This window comes from Silene latifolia, chromosome 11 (assembly GCF_048544455.1).
Source record: "Silene latifolia isolate original U9 population chromosome 11, ASM4854445v1, whole genome shotgun sequence".
NCBI classification, from domain to species: domain Eukaryota; kingdom Viridiplantae; phylum Streptophyta; class Magnoliopsida; order Caryophyllales; family Caryophyllaceae; genus Silene; species Silene latifolia.
Window position 1 is genome coordinate 54,096,007 of NC_133536.1, and position 18,444 is coordinate 54,114,450.

Sequence of the window (18,444 nt, forward strand, 5' to 3'; positions counted from 1 at the left end):
GGACATTGTATGTTGATTCGACGTTTACAACAACGAAAGTGGCATGTACCTTTCTTATTATTACCCCCTTTTCCGAATAGGACATGTATATTTCAATACAGACACTCTCCGTAGAAACCATAAAACGAGTCGCCAACCGGTTTTAGGTTGCATTGCCTGAAACCGAGTTACTCAAAAGCTTCTCGATACAATAGGTTGATTTAGGCTCTTGTGTCTATCCGTCATCTCTTTATTGTGTGGGTGTTGATCTTAAGGTCGAGGACGAGTGGGTCGTGGTGAGGGTTCACTCTTTGCTTGTGATCAAAGGCGTCTATCATCATGCCGGGGATGTTGACGATCAGTCTTTCCTCTTGGGCGTTTCCGACCTGCACTATTAGGTTTTGAAGGTTTTCTTTATGTCCGTTGTGTGTGCCCCCATTTTCGCGTCCGTTGATAACCACGTGGATGATGGGGATGCAGCCCTCTCGACCATCCTCCTTTTCATGCTCGGACTTCTCTAGGGCTTTTTATTTTCCCGGGTATCCTCGACAGATGAGGTCTTTGATTGCTTCTTTTAGGTGCATGTACTCATCCGTGGTTTGGCCATTCCTTTGTGGTAGTCGCAATACTAATTCTTGTCTCATTCCCGCTTATCTTCGGAGGTTTTCTTAATTTCTCGTTGTTCTTTTCCAACGCGTATACCGCCGACATCTTACTGTTCAAAGAGGTTAAATGGTGGAATCGAGGGAAAACGGTCTCTCTCATTTTTCCTCACTCCCATCTATCTTTCACATTCTTTGCGCTTTTTTGCGTATAGGAAATGCACCCTCTCCGGGAGGTAATTCCTTGGCCGATTTCCTACCCCTGATCAATAAGGCATCAGCTCTTGCAAACCTTTTTTTGTTATTTCTCTTCTCTTATGTATCCATATACGACGTCTCGGGCTTCTACGAGACTCTTTATGGCTTTCTCACCATCTTGCACTTCAGGGGCCCCGTCCGTAATACCGTGGGTGAGGGCGAACACCACCATCTTTGAGTCTAGGCCTCAGATCTGCTGACTCTCTAGGTCAAAGCGGCAAAATGTAATCTTTGATTCAACCGCCATCTGACTTTCTTATCGTGAGCTGTTCAGTGGTTTTCCTTTCCTGCCTCATGTTGTCGGTGTATTGTTTTTTTGAAGTGGTGGCGCAATATCTCATAGGATCTGATTTACTCATCGGGTAGGCCCCTGAACAGGACTGCGCCAGCTTCACGAGGGTGATCGTGACTACTTTGCACCAGATGGCATCATCAACGTCCCACATCTCCATGTGGCTTTCGTATGCGGCTAGGTGATCGTCTGGGTTGGCCGTCCTGTCGAACTAGGCTGTTGGCATCTTCTTTTTTTTGGGATTTTTACCTTTTTAATCTTCTTATCCAATGGGTTGGGCATATGAGGATGTCCTCCTTCTTGCATTCGCTCTTGGGGCTCCGGTTGGTTGTCCTCCTCTTGCTCTTTTCAGTCAGATGTGAGAATACGAGCCTGGATTTCTTGGGTGACATGTACCTCTTTAAAGAGCTCCTTATCGGTGTGCCCTCACTGTTCACCAAGGCGGTTAACTCGTATAATTTCAACATGGGTTGAATTACGATGGATGCTCCCTATACTTTCTTAGGACCTTTCTAACAAAATAGTTGACGAGGTGAGATATGGTTTGACCCTTCTCAACATTACCGCATGTTTTTTTGGGTAGCTAAGATATTGGCACGTGCCCGTTGTAGAGTTTTGATGGTTTTATCCAACTCGGCAGAGCTAGGCGCTTCATGGGGCGCAACATTGTTTTTCGGTGGTGTCGGCGTATTTATAACACCCACACTTTGTAACACCTCCATTCATTAAGGAGCCTCTAGCAAGACCTTTCCTAACAAATGGGAGGGTCACCATCTTGGTTTCCCGACCAAGTGAACATCCAAATAGCCATAATGAAACATCTTTATTATAACTAAGTTTAAATTTATAGAAACGGAAGCAAGTCTAACAAAACTTTGTGAACGGTAAACCAAAGTTATACAACTCCAAGACTGTGTGAATAATACTATAATCCAAAACTACGACAAGTGTCAACACTAAAAAGCAAATGTTAAGATCTCTAGAGAAGATGACTCGTCCCCAATCCTCCCAGCTGCTACATGCTACCACTACTACCTTCAGGCTCAACTACTCACCATTTGTAATACTACGCATTTTTGAGTTCTGGTACTCGGTCGAGTAGGATAAGAACTCGACCGAGTGAGTCTTACTCAGCCGAGTATGGCTGGCCGAGTGGGTGGTTGGAGTTGGGATGGTTACTGTATTGGGTAATTCGACCGAGTAGATGGTGCACTCGGTCGAGTAGTCATTACTCGGTCGAGTGGGTTATGGTACTCGACCGAGTGGCCGGCCTGGGGAACATTTTCCGCGGTTTGATTAAGGTGATTTGAAAGGTTATAAAACATTTCTTTCAGTTTCTTAAACGTCATTTTTAACCTAAACACATTTCTTAAACTCTCTCTAATCACCCTAATCATCATCTAGGAAAGGTTTGCATTTTTGGCATTTTTGGTTTCTCATTTGCGTATTAAGTCTCGATCTCCATTATTTATTTATTTCATCTTTTGGTTTATCCTTAATTTGGGTTGATTTGGGGAGTTAATAGCATTTGTCTATAGAATCATTGTAGTAATGGTAATTGTATCATTATATTGGTGACGAGTTTGTAGAGGAGCATTTCTAGTTGGTATACGTGCTAGTCGGAATTGCAAATAAGGTAGGGTTTCCCTATTCAGTATGATTATATGATTAAATATGAGATAGTTATGTTTATGTGGTTTGTGATTTACATTATTCTGATTATTGTTGAATTGGGGAGGATGATGGAGTGTGGTTGATATTGTGAAGCCATGTCGGGAGATAGACCCCACCTTCATGTATCAACTCTTGTGACTCCCGTCACAAGGGGGATGTGCACATTAAGAATCTGGGTTCGCTCATTGCGATGAGCGAGGCTTTTGATGACCAGTGTTGCGGTCTGGCATTAGCAGGGGTTGGTTACCTGTTGCGATGGGAACCATTGGTGTCTACGCTGCGGTTCAGACATAGGCTACGATGGAGTTCGGGGTTGATGGATTTATATTGGTTGTTCATATGAGTTATATGTGATTGTGCAATTCTTATGATTAATTGTATAGTTGTACTGACCTTCGTATATTTTCAAAACTGTGGTGAACAATTTGATATTTCTGGCAAATGGGGAGCAGTGAGTCTAGAAGGTGTTGATGGTTGAGATTGTATGCGGGATTGGATGGGACACCGACGAGGCTTTTATCTTCATAGCTTTGGCTGAGTTTAGTAGACTGTAATTTTACTTTGGATATTGAGTTTATTTCATTTTGGAGTTTGGAACCTTGTAATTCTATTAAATTTAGTTTACCTTTAATAAATGTTTCTTTATGGTAAATTTGATATGTACTACCTCGGCAACCGAGATGGTAACGCTCCTTTTTGCTAAGGTAGGCCTCGCTAAAGGCTCTTTGGTAAATAAGGGTATTTCAAAATGGTATCAGAGCGACGATTTTGGAACACAAAACCAATAAAACAAATGAACGTAGGGTGTCTAATAAAATGAACTCGGGTAGGGATTGTTAGGAGGTACCGCAAAGATTGGGAGACGTCCCGAAATCGCACAAAGGCCCTTACAATCTCGAGCCGATAACTACGAGCCGATAACTACTCTAATGGTAAGGATTGTTAGGAGGTACCGCAATGAACATAGGTTCTGTCACTGATGCCATTACATATTTCTTCCATAGTGGTAAGATTCTTAAACAGATTAATCACACTCTAATAAGCCCGATTCCAAAATGTGAACTGCCTCAAAATGTTACACAATTTAGACCCATTTCCTGCTGTAATGTGGTATATAAATGCATTTCAAAGATTTTATGTAATAGACTTTCCTTTGTTTTGCCAAGTATCATAAGTGACAATCAATGTGGGTTCATTCAGGGGAGAAGTATAGTGGAAAAAATTCTTATATGTCAAGATGTGGTTAGATGTTATAATAGGAAGTCCGTGTCTCCTAGATTTATGGTGAAAGTGGACTTTAAAAAAGCATATGATTCAGTAAGTTGGGATTTCCTAGAGCAGATGATGTATGCCTTAAATTTTCCACTTCAAGTTATTCACTTAATTATGAAATGTGTGAATACTGCATCCTATTCTTTAGTCTTGAATGGTGAGGTGTTTGGGCTTTTTTTTTTCGGGGGGTTGGTTTGAGGCAGGGCAATCTATTACGTCCCCTTCTCTTCACCGTTGCAATGCTGAGCAGAATTCTGACTTTTACTACCGCTACAATGCCATTTAAATTTCATCCTATGTGTTGTTAGCTTAAACTTTCACGCCTTTTGTTTGCTGATGATGTTGTATTATTCTGTAAGGGTGACATAAGTTCTATTATGGTCCTGCTGAGGTCTTTCTCTACTTTTTCCCATGCTTCTGGCCTCCAAATGAATTCCATAAAAACTAGTGCTTATTTTAAAGGGGTTCAATGTTGGGTGAAAAGAGACATTTTGTAGGTGTCTGGCTTTAGTGAAGGACAGTGCAGACTGTACTGTACTAGTTGAAAGGATTAGAAGTTTTGTCACAAAGAAACTCTTCTATGCTGGTAGTATAACACCCCCGTTTCTCTTTTTTTTTTTTGCAAGAAATGAGCTCTTCCATTAATAGAAGAAAAACAAGGCTTACAAAGTACATCCGCTAAAGAAACCATCAAATCTAGCTAACAAGGAAAAGAGCTAAACTAGAAGATCTACCTCATTAGCTTGATCATGTACGTTAGCTAAGACACGAATTCTAACTATATTTTTAATCATATAAATTAGCTGCTCAGTAGTCCTATAATCCTCCTGGAATAAACGCATATTACGCTCAGACCAAAGGTTATATACTACAACAGCCAATGCACATTTTGCCCATTTCTGACGCCAAGTCTGTCCAGATCTCTCAGCTAGCCTTCGAATTTCATGATTAAGACTCAGGTGTCTTCGAGAAATCCCCTGCCAGGTGAAAATTTCTTGCAAAACCCTAGATGAATAAGAGCACAAGAAGAAAAGATGTCTTGCTGACTCTTCAGCTTGCAAGCATAGTGCACATCTGCTTACCATATGGAATCCTCGTTTGCAGAGATTGTCAGTGGTAGCTAGACAATTATGAATAGCAAGAGTGAGGATAAACCTATGCTTAGGTATGATGATGGAATCCTTTGTGGCTTTGGTCCAAAACAGATCAGGGGAAAGCCCTCTGAAAAGCTGATAAGTCTTCCTCATTCTGACAGTAGAAGGCCATGTCCCCTGAAGCTGCTTAGCAGCAGTCACTCCCACAAGCTGAATAAGGTTATCTCTGAGTTGGAGAAGACGACTCCATACTGGTGAACAAGTAGCATGGGCCTGAATAGACCAAATGTCAGCATCCTTAATGACATAGGAATGCATCCAATCAGTCCAGACAGTTCTAGGAGCATCAGTAAGCTTCCAAAATTGCTTCATCATAAGCGTTTTATTCCAACTAAGAATCTCCCTTATGTCAAAGCCCCCAACACGAGTACTTCTACAGATTTTAGCCCAATTAAAGAAAATAAGCCTCCTGTGCCCTTGAGTATGTCCCCATAAGAACTGCCTACAAAGCTTCTCAATATTTTTGATAATGCCCGCAAGGAGAAATAAGCAAGAACACTAGAAACTTTTCAATCCAAAAATTGTAGAGTTAATAAGCTGAATTCTGCCAGCATAGCTCAAGTTTTTGCTGGCCCAATGAGTAATTCTACACTGAATTTTCTGAATGAGGGAGTGATACATAGCTGCAGTAAGTCTAGAAGAATGCAAAGGAGTGCCAAGATATCTGATAGGGAAGGTGCCCTGAGTGAATTGAGTGGCCTGCAGTATAGCTTCTGTAATCTGCTGAGTGACTCCTCCAAAGTAAATGCAGGATTTCTGAGCATTTGCTTTGAGTCCAGACCAGGTGTCAAATTGAGCAACCCCATTAATAGCTGTTTGAACAGAAACAGGGTCCCCTCTAGAGAAAATGAGCAGGTCATCTGCAAATAATAAGTGAGAGAGACCAACCTTGGCACACTTAGGATGAAATTTAAACTCCAGTTGTCTAAGGTGCCTAGATAGGACTTCCATACTGAGGACAAAGAGTAAAGGGGAGAGTGGATCTCCTTGTCTCAAACCTTTCTTACCAGGGAAATAACCCACTATGCTGCCATTGATTTTCAGTGAATAATGGGCAGTGGTGACACAAGTCATCAACCAGTGAACAAAAAGTGTAGGGAAACCCATAGCCAGCAAACACCCCAGTTTCTCAAGGAGCCTTTAACAAGACATTCTCCAATAAATAGAGATGTTACCATCTCAGTTTCCTGAGGTAGTGCTTTAAATTAAATAAATAATGTGTCTCAACGGTTTTATTACATGTCTTAAAAGATTAAACCAATAACTATAAAATTATAACGCAGCGGAAATAAAATAATTAATGTTATAACTAAACTCTAATAATGGCAACTAGACTCCAGTGCCGGTCAATCCTCGCGCCAATTCCATCCAGAGCATCCAAGACAGCTACAATAAATACTTGTTTCTTATAATCTGCTCCCCATTTAACCGGAAATATTAAATGGTTCAGCACATGACGCCATCAATTAAAACAGGCATCAATTTTATTTTTGACAAGACAACAAGCACCCGTCAACCAATGGTTGAGTAGAAAACTAAACAACAAGTAAAGATAATAACAATCCTGCAATGAGCAATAAAAATCAACATAATATACATCCGTCACCATCAAGGCTCATGGCCAAATACCATACGCCCTACACACACATACTCGACGCCTCATACCCCCAATGCACATCACTAGCACACGCACCACATGTGCGTGGGTCTGCAGATCCACGACAAAACTCCGTACACCACCATACCTGGCCTCTCAAATAACATTAGGACCACGAACCTTCAACACCCCGTGACTGGCCTACCAATCTCATGTCCACAACCGCAGTCATGTCTGGCCCACTATATCATATCTCATGGCAATACAAATTCCCGTAATCTATCTCGGCACAATAGAAAAACAATAACAATATTCCAACTCCCAATTATCATTAATCAAATCAACAACATTACCCATCTCCAAATTATCATTAATCAATCATTAAATTCAAAAAGGCATAAGATAACAATTTCAGCAGATAAAACCATCATCCACTATAAATATCAATATAGGCATAAAACTAACAATCTCAGCAAGTCATCTCCGAAAGACCGTTTCAAGAATATCACTTTTAATCTTATAATCATAATAATTCAAGTAGACAAGCCAAATCCATAAACATAAATAAATAAAGACAAGTTGAGTAGTTTTCTACCTTGAAAGCAAAATCTTCAATCAAGACAATTAAAATAGTTAGAATTGCTCCTCTTGAAAGCCTCCCCCTTTAGATCTTAAGATGAAAAAGATGAATGAATAACTTGTTTTCTTTCTCTCTCTCTCTCTCTCTCTCTCTCTCTCTCTCTCTCTCTCTCTCTCTCTCTCTCTCTCTCTCTCTCTCTCCCTCTCGGATTTAGGTTTTGTGTTTAAGTTGTAAAAGTGTTTATTATGTGGGAAAAATAGTATTTATACCTTTTAGAATTAATTAGAATAGAATTAGAAAACTTGTATTTAAGATAGAAAAAACACAGCACTCCGCCTACCCAGGCACGACACGCGCCCGCCCGGGCGCCTAGGTTCGCTCAACCATCAACCCCAATAGCACTCCACCCGCCCGGGCACGGAACCCGCCCGCTTGGGTGCCTGGGCTCGCCTAACCAACAACCCAATTCCCGTTTTTCCTTTTTGTTTTATTTTGTTTTGTTCCCTTCTTATAAACCTAACTCTGTAAATATTGCAAGTATAATTAAATAAACTATAATTTAATAAAACACATTTCACTGTTGACTAACATTTGCTAGTCGTATACCTATCAAAAATAACCAACTTGCACTAACTATATAGCTAGGGAAGTCGGGTCGATATCCACAGGGAGGCAAGATATCTGTTAGAGGTCCGTCTATTTGGTCACAAATGGGGGGTTTGAATTTGGTTTTCTAAACTATAAAGGCTTGAAGGAAAGAGTAGTAAAGGAAGAGCAGTAAAAAGGCAGAAAATATAAATAAGAGTAATTAATAAAGAGGGAACATGTCGGGATTTCGGTTCACTATGATAGTCTAATGACTCAACTGCAAATAGTCTAGATAATTTACTGTGAGACGGATGTTGAAAGGTCCTTCCGGTCCACTTTCTATCCTAGATTTCCACTAACTTAACTTCCGTCCTCATTAGGGTAGTCTACTGTTCATAGCAGGTCTATTTAGTCCAATCTTCCGATCCAGGAATAAATTTAACCAGATTAAAGGGTAACTTAGAAGTGTGCACTCAACTAAGTCGGTATTATAATTAAATTGCCATGGGTACATATTCTCACAAATAAGTACTCTAGCCTATTCGCTATATCGTCACATTTCTACCATAGATCCCCTAGTCCCAACATGAAAGAACTTAGCTATTCATGCTATTAATGTTGTCAATATTAATAATGATGAATGAACTAATAATAAACATGTTGCAATAATAATAATATGGCATAAACAAATTAGGGCACAAATTAATTAAAGAGAACAAAGTAATTAAAGCAAGTAAAAGCAAGATTAAGATTAATAGGAGAGAAAGATTACAATCACGAGAATTCCGGCGTAAAGAACAACCAAGATCCAAGCAAAATAATCCGAAAGCAAAGTTTACAGTAGAAAAGTTTAGGGAAAGAGAAAAGAGTAAAGTGGCGTTCGCAAGTGTTAAACGTAATTGAGAAGTGCTAATGACCTAATCATTCCACGCTTAAATAGAAAATAACAAAGTCCAAAACTAAAATAAGCAACACGGGTTAATTAAGGCCCGTGAAGACTCCAATCCTCTCGATCGAGTAGTTTGAGACAACTCGATCGAGGACTTCAGCATATAAAACACTCGATCGAGTAGAAATGTTACTCGATCGAGGAAACCTGATATCCAACATTTCGATCGAGTAAAATAAATTACTCGATCGACCTCCTCAGCATGTGAAACCACTCGATCGACCAAGAAAACCATTCGATCGAGGGTTCTTCCTCCAAAAACAGCTTCAACTCGTTGCCGACTGCTTCGTTGACCACTCCTTCACGCATCCCAATGCAGTATCTCGCTCTAAAGTTTTCGTCTCCTCAAAATGCATGCAAAACAGGACGAAAATGGTACGATTCCACTACTTTCAGGTTCATTCCTACAAAACAGACAAAACGAACCAAATTAGCCATTTCGGAGCATAATGCAATACACAACAGTACAAAAGTACATAGAAATACGTGCAAAAATAGGCTAAAAAGACTATATAAAATGCACGTATCAAATCTCTCCAAACCGAACCTTTACTCGTCATCGAGTAAACTAAATGCAAACTAATGGAACAGAAATGATAACTCAGAGCTAGCTATAACTTGTCTACTTGAACCAATTTAATGCAACAAAAATCAACAGTTACAGCTACAACATTCAATACGCAAACAAGTTATAAGATGTCCAGAAATAAAGCTGACCTATCGACCTTGCAAGACCAACAAAATCGGACTCTCACGTGGTCACTCTTCTCTCATGAAGCAAAGGGTGAATTATTATGTAAAAGAGAGAAAGAGAAAGAGAAACAGTCACTCACCTAAACTGCGACTTACATAGCATGCATGCAACAAAAATGAAATACGATTCGAGCACTAATGCACACATTCCAACCAACAATGTCCGTCACAGCCGAGTGCTTACAAATAGTATAGGAAAGTGAGGTTCAGGTGAGAAAAGGCAAAACAGATTATGGAAATGTGGAGGTAAAAGCGTCAAGTTAGTTGCTAAACAGGACCATATAAGACCGTCCGAATCTCAACTGACTGAAAAATAAACACAAGTGCCCTTCATTTGGCACACAACTCACCATCCAAATACACTATCTCCTCAAAAATATATGGATAGGAACAGAGGAGTGAGACGGTCACAAACTTCCCTTTTTTAATACCGTCTTAATTAAACAATAAATACAAATCAAATAAATTTTCAAAACTTTTTTCTTTCTCTTCTCTGATCACACGTGAATCCATCTTTTTCAATTTTTTTTCTTTTTTTTTTCTCTCTTCACGTTTTTCTTTCTCTTTTTCTTTCAATTTTTTTTCTTTTTTTTTTCATCCTCTTTTCCTTCATTTTCCACCAACTCCAATCAATATATACGGGCCAAACTCGCAGACGAAAAGACATACCACAAAAGACATACTAAACAAGCTTGACTAGGCAGGCTCAGTTTTGGATGTAGCTAATGGGTCAAAAAGGCTAAATTTGGCTTAAGTGGAGCTAAATGGGTGAAAAATGTAAGAAAAGGGAAAAATTGCAAGCACCTCCCTGCATGTGACACCGACCACAAACCCGAATGTATGCATTTGACAAGAAATCGAATGTCATAAGAGTGCAAAAATGATGAACATGCTATGCAAGGAGTACTACTCTCAATTCCTATGTAAACCGGTCATGAATGCCACCAATAAGGCTCTAAATCTCAGAAATTGTAAGTAGGTTGCCAATTTATCAGGTCAAGTCTAAACAGCCAGCTATATTTGAACAAAAACTCGTAGATTATGCGTAAGACTTAGCTAATAACCGTCAATGAAAGTGCAAGGCTCAAATAAAATGACAAGTTAAAGTACAATATCATCACGGAAATCGACCGTTCCGACTCAACCTATATGCAAAAATAAACGTGAATATTTTATTAATTTTTGAAAGTTTTCTAATTTTTTGGATTTTATGATTTTATGAAATAAATAAATACAATGCAAGCTGAAAATAGAAACGCGAATGCAAAACAAATGCAAATGCAGACTCAAAGGATGCATTACCCTCCCCAAACCAAAACGGACAACGCCCTCATTGTCCTTCAGCATACACAAGCAGATATATACGGAGAAACGGGAATATACAACCAAAAAAATGAATGAAAACAATAAAATAAAAAGGAGACAAAAGAAAATAAAAGAGAGAGAATAGACATACAAAACACGAACTTCCCCAAACCAGCCTGAAAACTGGGGAAGTGAGTAGACCAGTAGCTACTCGTCAGCCTCCTCTGTCACGTCCTCCACCGTCACAGTGAAGTCCGGGTCCTCCTCCTGCTCAGCCTGAGCTCTTGCTGCCGCCGCTGCTGCGTCCTCCTTCTCCTCCTCACTAGCTGACTCAGGGTACCCTTCAGCTGGGTACCGGTAGAAGGACGGGTGTGGCCAACCCTCTGGAATGGGACGGTGTCACCTCATGTGATACTCGTACAGAGGGAACAAATTAAGAGCTATGTCCCTCTCCATACGAGCCTGTCTCTCTGCAATCTCAAGCAACAAACCGTCACGGCGCCCTTTGTCCATGACCGCATACGCCTCAAAGGGTGGAGGAGAAACAAAATTAGCCGGAAGAACCGGCTGTGCCTGGTCGGGCGCAGGATTAGGAGTAGGAGTAAGGATCGGGGTAGGAGTGGCCGTGGAAGTCTGGCCACCTGTGAAACGTGTGGATTCCTCTCCGGTCTCAGGTTGTGGCCGCTTCCTAGAAGCGGACATGGTAGTAGGTGATCGGAGCGGTAGGTGGTACATGGGTAACGGTGGTGGTAAAACCCCCCGTGCGACAGTGGGCAAGGGGACGAGGCGAGGAAGGGTGGTGCAAGGAAGGTCCTCGGACAAGGAACCACTAATCTTCCAAGTCCGGTAGTCAGAAGTCAGCCAAGTCATGGATAACATAGATGCTAGGTCCAGGAACCTGTTGGAAAATGTGTCCTCAACAATAGTGCGATCACATGATTTAATATCATAATTAAATCTCATATAAAGAATAAGTAAGGGATAATTCAATTATATAGTCAACTGATCAACATTAACCGGTAACGATTGGCTTGCTAGAGTTTGACGTTACTGTCGTAGGACGGTGGTGGTCAGTTGATCCCTTAAGGTCACACCTAAAGGATGATGCCCTTATCTGTAAAGTTGATTAATTGTATGACGATACAAGTTGATCAATTCCTTAAAATTGAACAATTCAATTGTGAGAGAGAAAATTGATATCTTATTGTAATGGGATTAAATAAGATTTATTTTAGTAATAAAAATGCTTTATTACTGAAATTGTTTATTGTTTGAGAAACAATAGAGATAAGAATGAATGGTTAGTTATAATTACAAAATGTTGTGAATTATAATTAAATGACCCATTTTATTTATATGATCAAGTATCACTAATCAATTTGTTGTATGTAATTTAATTAATTTATAAAATGATATTTATGTGATAAATATGCATTAAGTTAATTAATAACATGTTACATACTACATGTAACATATTGTGTGACAAATGACAAATTGACAAAATAAAATGGTAGTCCATTTTACATGAATGGACCGAAATATAGGAGGTAGTAGTGGGTTGTGGTTATATTATTTTATGTGATAAAATTTTAATAATTAAACCTACACTAACTAGCTTACAAGCCTACTACATGGAGAAGTAAAAAAGGCAAAAGGAGATGCCAAAGTTTGGCATTTTTGTTCCACCCCATCCGGCACTCCCTCCTTTAATTGGGTCACTTTTGTTCTTATTTTTACACTTCTCCATATTCCATTCAAAACATATGCAAAACATTCATCTCTCTTATTCTTGTTCATCTTTCTCTAAAAAAGTTGAGAAATGATGATCTAAATTGTTCAATCACATTATTAATATTATTGGTGTAATATATGAGTATTAGTAATCAATTTTAAGGTAAACTACTAAACACATATCTAGCACATATTATTTAGTAGAGATAAGGGATAATCTTGGGTGCAATCAAGAGGAGTGGTTTCTATACTTGGAGTCTTTGGAGGATCATCCTAATACTCATCATAGCTCAAGAACAAGTGAAGGTAGGAGACCTTACTCGTGCCCACAAAACCGAAATTAACAATGTAAGGGACATTGTTTTCTTATAAATCTCTTATTTAGTTATGCATGCACTAGATCTAAAGAACAAATAATTAAAATATTAATTAGTTTAATATTAGAGGAGTCTAATAAGAGGTAAATAAACCTAACAAGTGGTATCAGAGCATAAGGATGTTGCATGCATAATCGATTATTGTTTTTCCGAGTTAAAATGTTAACATATAAAACTAAAAATTTGTGATTTATAAGAATAAACCACGAAATCATTTTGCATGTTATATATTCTGGTACTAAAATGTGTTTAGGTCAATTTTATGGTTTATGGAAATTTATTGCTCATTTTAATGTTTTTTAGTGATTTTATTACATTTTTATGACTAAAATGAACTTTTATTCACTAAAATAAGTTAACCTTCACTAATGGCCGTGGTATTGTAGTATGACCTCACATGAATATTTTATGTATTGCATGTAAAATATCATATTAATGTGATTAATATTTCATGATTTATAAATTTTTAGTGTAAAAATGGCATAAATGGAGGTTAAAATGACTAAAAATGGTTAAACTTATTCTCTGACCTTGAAAATTTTATATGACCTCACATGCATATTTTACAAGTTGTGTATAAAATCTAGTATTAATTGGATTAATATTGCATGATTTATGATTTTTATGAGATAAAAATGGATTAAAAGAGGTTAAATGCTTAAAAATAGTTATATTTCGAATTAGGCCATAAGATTTTAATATGTTGTCACATGTGTAATTTACAAATTTTATGTAAATTTCGAGATTAAATTATCTCATTTAGCATGATTTATGAATTTTTAGAGTAAAAATGGCATAAATAGTGACTATTTTGGCATAAATAGCTAAAACCAATTGCATGGCAAGAGAAAATTATTTTAGGTTGCATAAATATCCCACTTATCAGATCTAAAGTTTTAAAATTAATAGGAGTAATTTTTGGATACTTTAGATGTTTTATGAGATAAAACCGATAAAATGCAACTATATTTTCTCAAAATTAATTCGAAAATTTTAACCATGATTTTTGATATTATGAGTGTCATGGAATTATTCCAGAATGTTCAAAAAGTTAAAATTCAAATTTTGAAATTTTTATAATTTAATTTGGATTTATTTCATAAATATTATGATTTTAAGGTAAAAAATGAGCATAAAATTAAATCAAGTTGAATTATTGTCAAAAATTGAGTGATGACTAATTTTTGAGTTCTAAAAAGTGTTAGGATAACCAACTTGAGCTTAGATGTGATTTAAGTGTTAATTAGTGATTTTAAAAGGTTATATACGACATAAGTTAAATAGGGCGATTTGGCACATTATTTGGCATGATAGGTACATATTATAATGCTGCATATTTCAATTTTTGAATGTCTTTTATTTATATACTTTTGAATTATGTAATTTTATCTTAGTATGGCCTTAGTTTTAATCGATATTACCTATAATGAAAGGGAATATTGATTCGGTTGTAATTTAATGTGATCTCGCATCATTTTTATTTTAATAGTTTTCCCATTTTACAAATGTATAATATGAATAGTTTTGTATTTTTATTATTATTTGTAATTATGGAGCATCTTCAAAGACGGTGCCATTCGGAAAGGTGATCCGACGAAGACGGTGTCTTGGGAAGCGTGCCATTTGAAGATTCAAGGGACCAAAGGAGTTGGTTTCCGAATATGTAATAGATTATTAGATTTTCTATTTTAGGAAGGCCATACTAGGAACTTTATTATTGCTTACCATTTCTTTTAATATGTTACATGCATTGCCAAATCGCCATAAACAACAACATGCATTTCAAATCGAGTCATCGACCGTGTCAATTATAATTATCGTAGTTCACCGCTTTAGTTCACTTAAAATGTGATAGATAATAAATTGACAAGACCTCTCACATATAATAATTGAGAAATAGCCTTACCAAATAGTAGTAACCATGAATCCCAATTTCATAAGGGAGTTGAGCCGGCTTTACCGTAATACAAACCTTATTACGTTGGGTAAGTGGGTAATAAAATGTTATTACATCGAAATTTGGATTGAGCTCAACGGAAGTATTCGTGACCGTAGTCGCATGTGTTCCGGGCTAAAGATGAAAATTAGAGTAATTTTTATCGACCGAGAGTTCTAGAAGTAGAATCGATTAAGGGGTTAATGTTGGAAATCTATATCTCATTACTTAACATATTCATATATGTTTCAAATTTAATTTAGTCATAAAATTAATTAGATCTTATGCATGCAAACATAAGTAAATATTGAGGAGAAATCATCATTCTTACATTGATATTTCGGATCAAAGGGCACAAGTAAGATCTCCTTCTTACTTGTTCTTGAGCACTCCTAAAATGGAAGAACAAAGGATTCAAGTATAGAATCCCTCCCAAGGAATAATACCCAAGGTAATCTCTTAATAAAATTAATATTATTGATACTAGAACAATATTAATTTGAATAAAATTGACCCAAAATATTGTTTTGGACTCTTAATTTTCGGTTAAGAGAAAGGGAGAAGGAGGAAGAATTTTTATCTCTCTAAAACTCTATTTTAGATGGTAGAATGAATGAATTATTACACTAACTATTGAAGTAGTGTATTAGGTAAATTATAGAGAAAAACCCATGGTTTTCTCTATGGCAAAACCGGGTAGGGGGAGGGGTGGTGATGGCCAATGCATGAGCAAGGTGTTCTTCACAAGAGGCACTAGGTATGCATGACTAGGTTTAGGAAAAATGATTATGTTTTCCACTTAATTAATCAACATAATATTTATCCTAATACTCCCACTAATTCGGTCCATATAAGATAAAATGGACTCCATTTTATCTTTGTCAATTTGTCACATGTCACATGTCATGTAAAATTGTTATGCATTTTTAACATATTAAAAATCAACGCATTAATAAAAATACGCCATATACAAAATCGACTTAGTAATTCATAATTACTTGTACCAAAATAATTTACCAATTATAAATCACAACATCTTGTATTTATAATAAATTATTCATTCAGTCCAATTGCTTCCGTAAACAATAATTTCATCTAAGCAATAAAACAATTCGATTACTTAGACCGTATCTTATTTAATCAAATTACAATGAGACACGTAAATATTACTTCCAAAATCGTCCGTCAATTTCAAGTAATTTAATTAACCCATATCGTCACACGATCAATTAAATAATCAATTAAGAGTGTTACCCTTTAGGTATGACCTAAGGGGATCAACTGATCACCACCGTCGCACGACAGTAATGTCAAACTCTAGTCAGCCAATCATTACCGATATGTGTGGACCAGTTGACAGTAAAATATTACTTCCCAATTGTATTCTTAAAATGAGACTTAAACATGTGATCATCGTGATCGACAGTTGTGATCGCATTATTGTCGGAGGACACATATTCCAACAGCTAATCCACCGAGTTATATTAATAAGGGATGACTCGGCTTACCGTACCCGTATTAATATGAATTTGGATCTCGGAATCATTTACATAGTTGGGTGGAGGTCACTATATAAATGCAATACTTGTAGTTAAATTTACGAGTATTATTAAAACGATAGATGTTAATTATTTCCTTCATTTCCGTTTTTTGTAGTTAATTATACGCAATGAATTCATCTAATACTCCTACACCAATCACCGTTGATACATGGCTCCAATCATTCGATGAAAAATACTCCGAGTATGACAATGATACGATTAGAGAATTATGCATTGGCATTGGTCAGGATGGAAATTTTTGCTTCTTTACCACCTCCACACCACCCACTCCAATATTATTGCCCACCACCTTGGAAAGAAAATCTTGTGAAGAAAATCTGTCTAAACCAAAGGCATCCTTGTTTGAAGAAACAAGGAGTGATATTAAATTCAGTGGGAGTTCTAGCAAGAGTGTCCTTGCAAATGAAAGGAGTATTGGTATTAATAAAGGGAAGGCAAAAATGGGTGAGAAACCCAAACCTGATAATGAATTGGAAATGGATAGTGAGACTACCAAGACCAAGACCAAGAAGGGTGCCAAATCCTATGAGGAATGTCATTATTGTAATGTCATGGGCCATTGGAAGCGAAATTGCCCCAAGTATTTGGGAGATATCAATGTTGAACTTGTTACTCCAAGTGGGACATGGAAATGTGGAAAAGTTAAACGAGAGTGATATGAATCTCCGACAAGGAAATGGAGCTAGGGTAGCCGCCAGTTCAAGAGGGACTTATGTACTTGTTTTAGCTAATAGCTTCGAGCTGTAATTTACATAATTGTTATTATGTACCCACTTAGTCTAAAACATTATTTCCATTTCTATGTGAGACATGAAAGGATTTATATTTTGCCATCAAAGACAATTGTTTTATTTTGTTAAAAATAGACATGGCTGTGAACCATGTCACTTATCTTTATGATATACAAGTTTTAGACACTTCCAACTCAAACAATGATATCTACATAATACGATCTAAAAGACTCATAACTAGTAATCCAAATGATTTGTACATTTGACTTTTTCAATTAGGTTACATAAATGAGAAACGCATTAAAGGCTAGTGTCGACTAGATTTAATGAACCATATGATTTCAATCATATGGAATATGCGAATCTTGTCTCCTTTGCAATATGATTTGTACTTCCTTTAGTGATAAAGGAACACGAGAAAATGATTTGTTGGGACTAATACATGTCGATGTACGTGTTCTAAATATATATCATTGCAAAGGGAATTTATGACTACTTCGTCACTTTTACCGATAATTTGAGTAGATATGGGTATATTTACTTAATCAAATATAAAGTGAAGCATTTAAGAAATTTGAAAAATTTCTAAATGACGTAGAGTACCAATTGAACAAAGTACTAAAGCATTACGATCCAATCGTAGTGGCAAAGATCTAAGTAATAAATTTGATTTATTAAAGATGGATTATGACCTAGTGTCACTACCCATAAGATCAAACTAATATGAGTTGGTTTGAGTTGTTGAACTCAATTTTGGAAATTTGCAATCCAAAACGGACAAGTAATTCTAAACGGATGGTCAACCATGAGATACCTAGAATAGAGAGTCTATTAAACAGATGACATGGATAAGACTCGTATATTACATGAATCAAACTGCCATGTTAGGGATGGCCTTTTGAAAGCTAATACATAGTCTAGATAAACTCCTAATATTCCACCATATATATTTGTTTGTAACTCACAAAGCTATCTCTCAAGAAGTTAGATGTATTTCTGAGAGATAGAGTGGGAGTAAATTGGATCGTTACAAACATGTCTTATAGTATTACTTTGTGAAAGTAATAGAACTATAGAGTGGGAGTATAGTTGAACTATAATCTA

The 18,444-nt window shown here is 37.0% G+C and overlaps 2 protein-coding genes across 2 annotated transcripts; both read right to left on the reverse strand.

Annotated features, from left to right (window-relative positions):
• Positions 1-4,793: 4,793 nt before the first annotated feature.
• Positions 4,794-5,543, reverse strand: LOC141613422 (uncharacterized). Its single transcript, XM_074432154.1, has one exon. It carries the CDS (start codon positions 5,541-5,543, stop codon positions 4,794-4,796), a length of 750 nt encoding a protein of 249 aa, XP_074288255.1.
• A 186-nt stretch (positions 5,544-5,729) lies between these two features.
• On the reverse strand, positions 5,730-6,338 carry LOC141613423 (putative mitochondrial protein AtMg01250). Its single transcript, XM_074432156.1, has one exon. It carries the CDS (start codon positions 6,336-6,338, stop codon positions 5,730-5,732), a length of 609 nt encoding a protein of 202 aa, XP_074288257.1.
• Between the last annotated feature and the right edge of the window lie 12,106 nt (positions 6,339-18,444).

Coding starts and splice junctions, on each gene's coding strand:
- LOC141613422 (XM_074432154.1), bottom strand. CDS start 5,543: ATGAAGCAATTTTGGAAGCTTACTGATGCTCCTAGAACTGTCTGGACT.
- LOC141613423 (XM_074432156.1), bottom strand. CDS start 6,338: ATGGGTTTCCCTACACTTTTTGTTCACTGGTTGATGACTTGTGTCACC.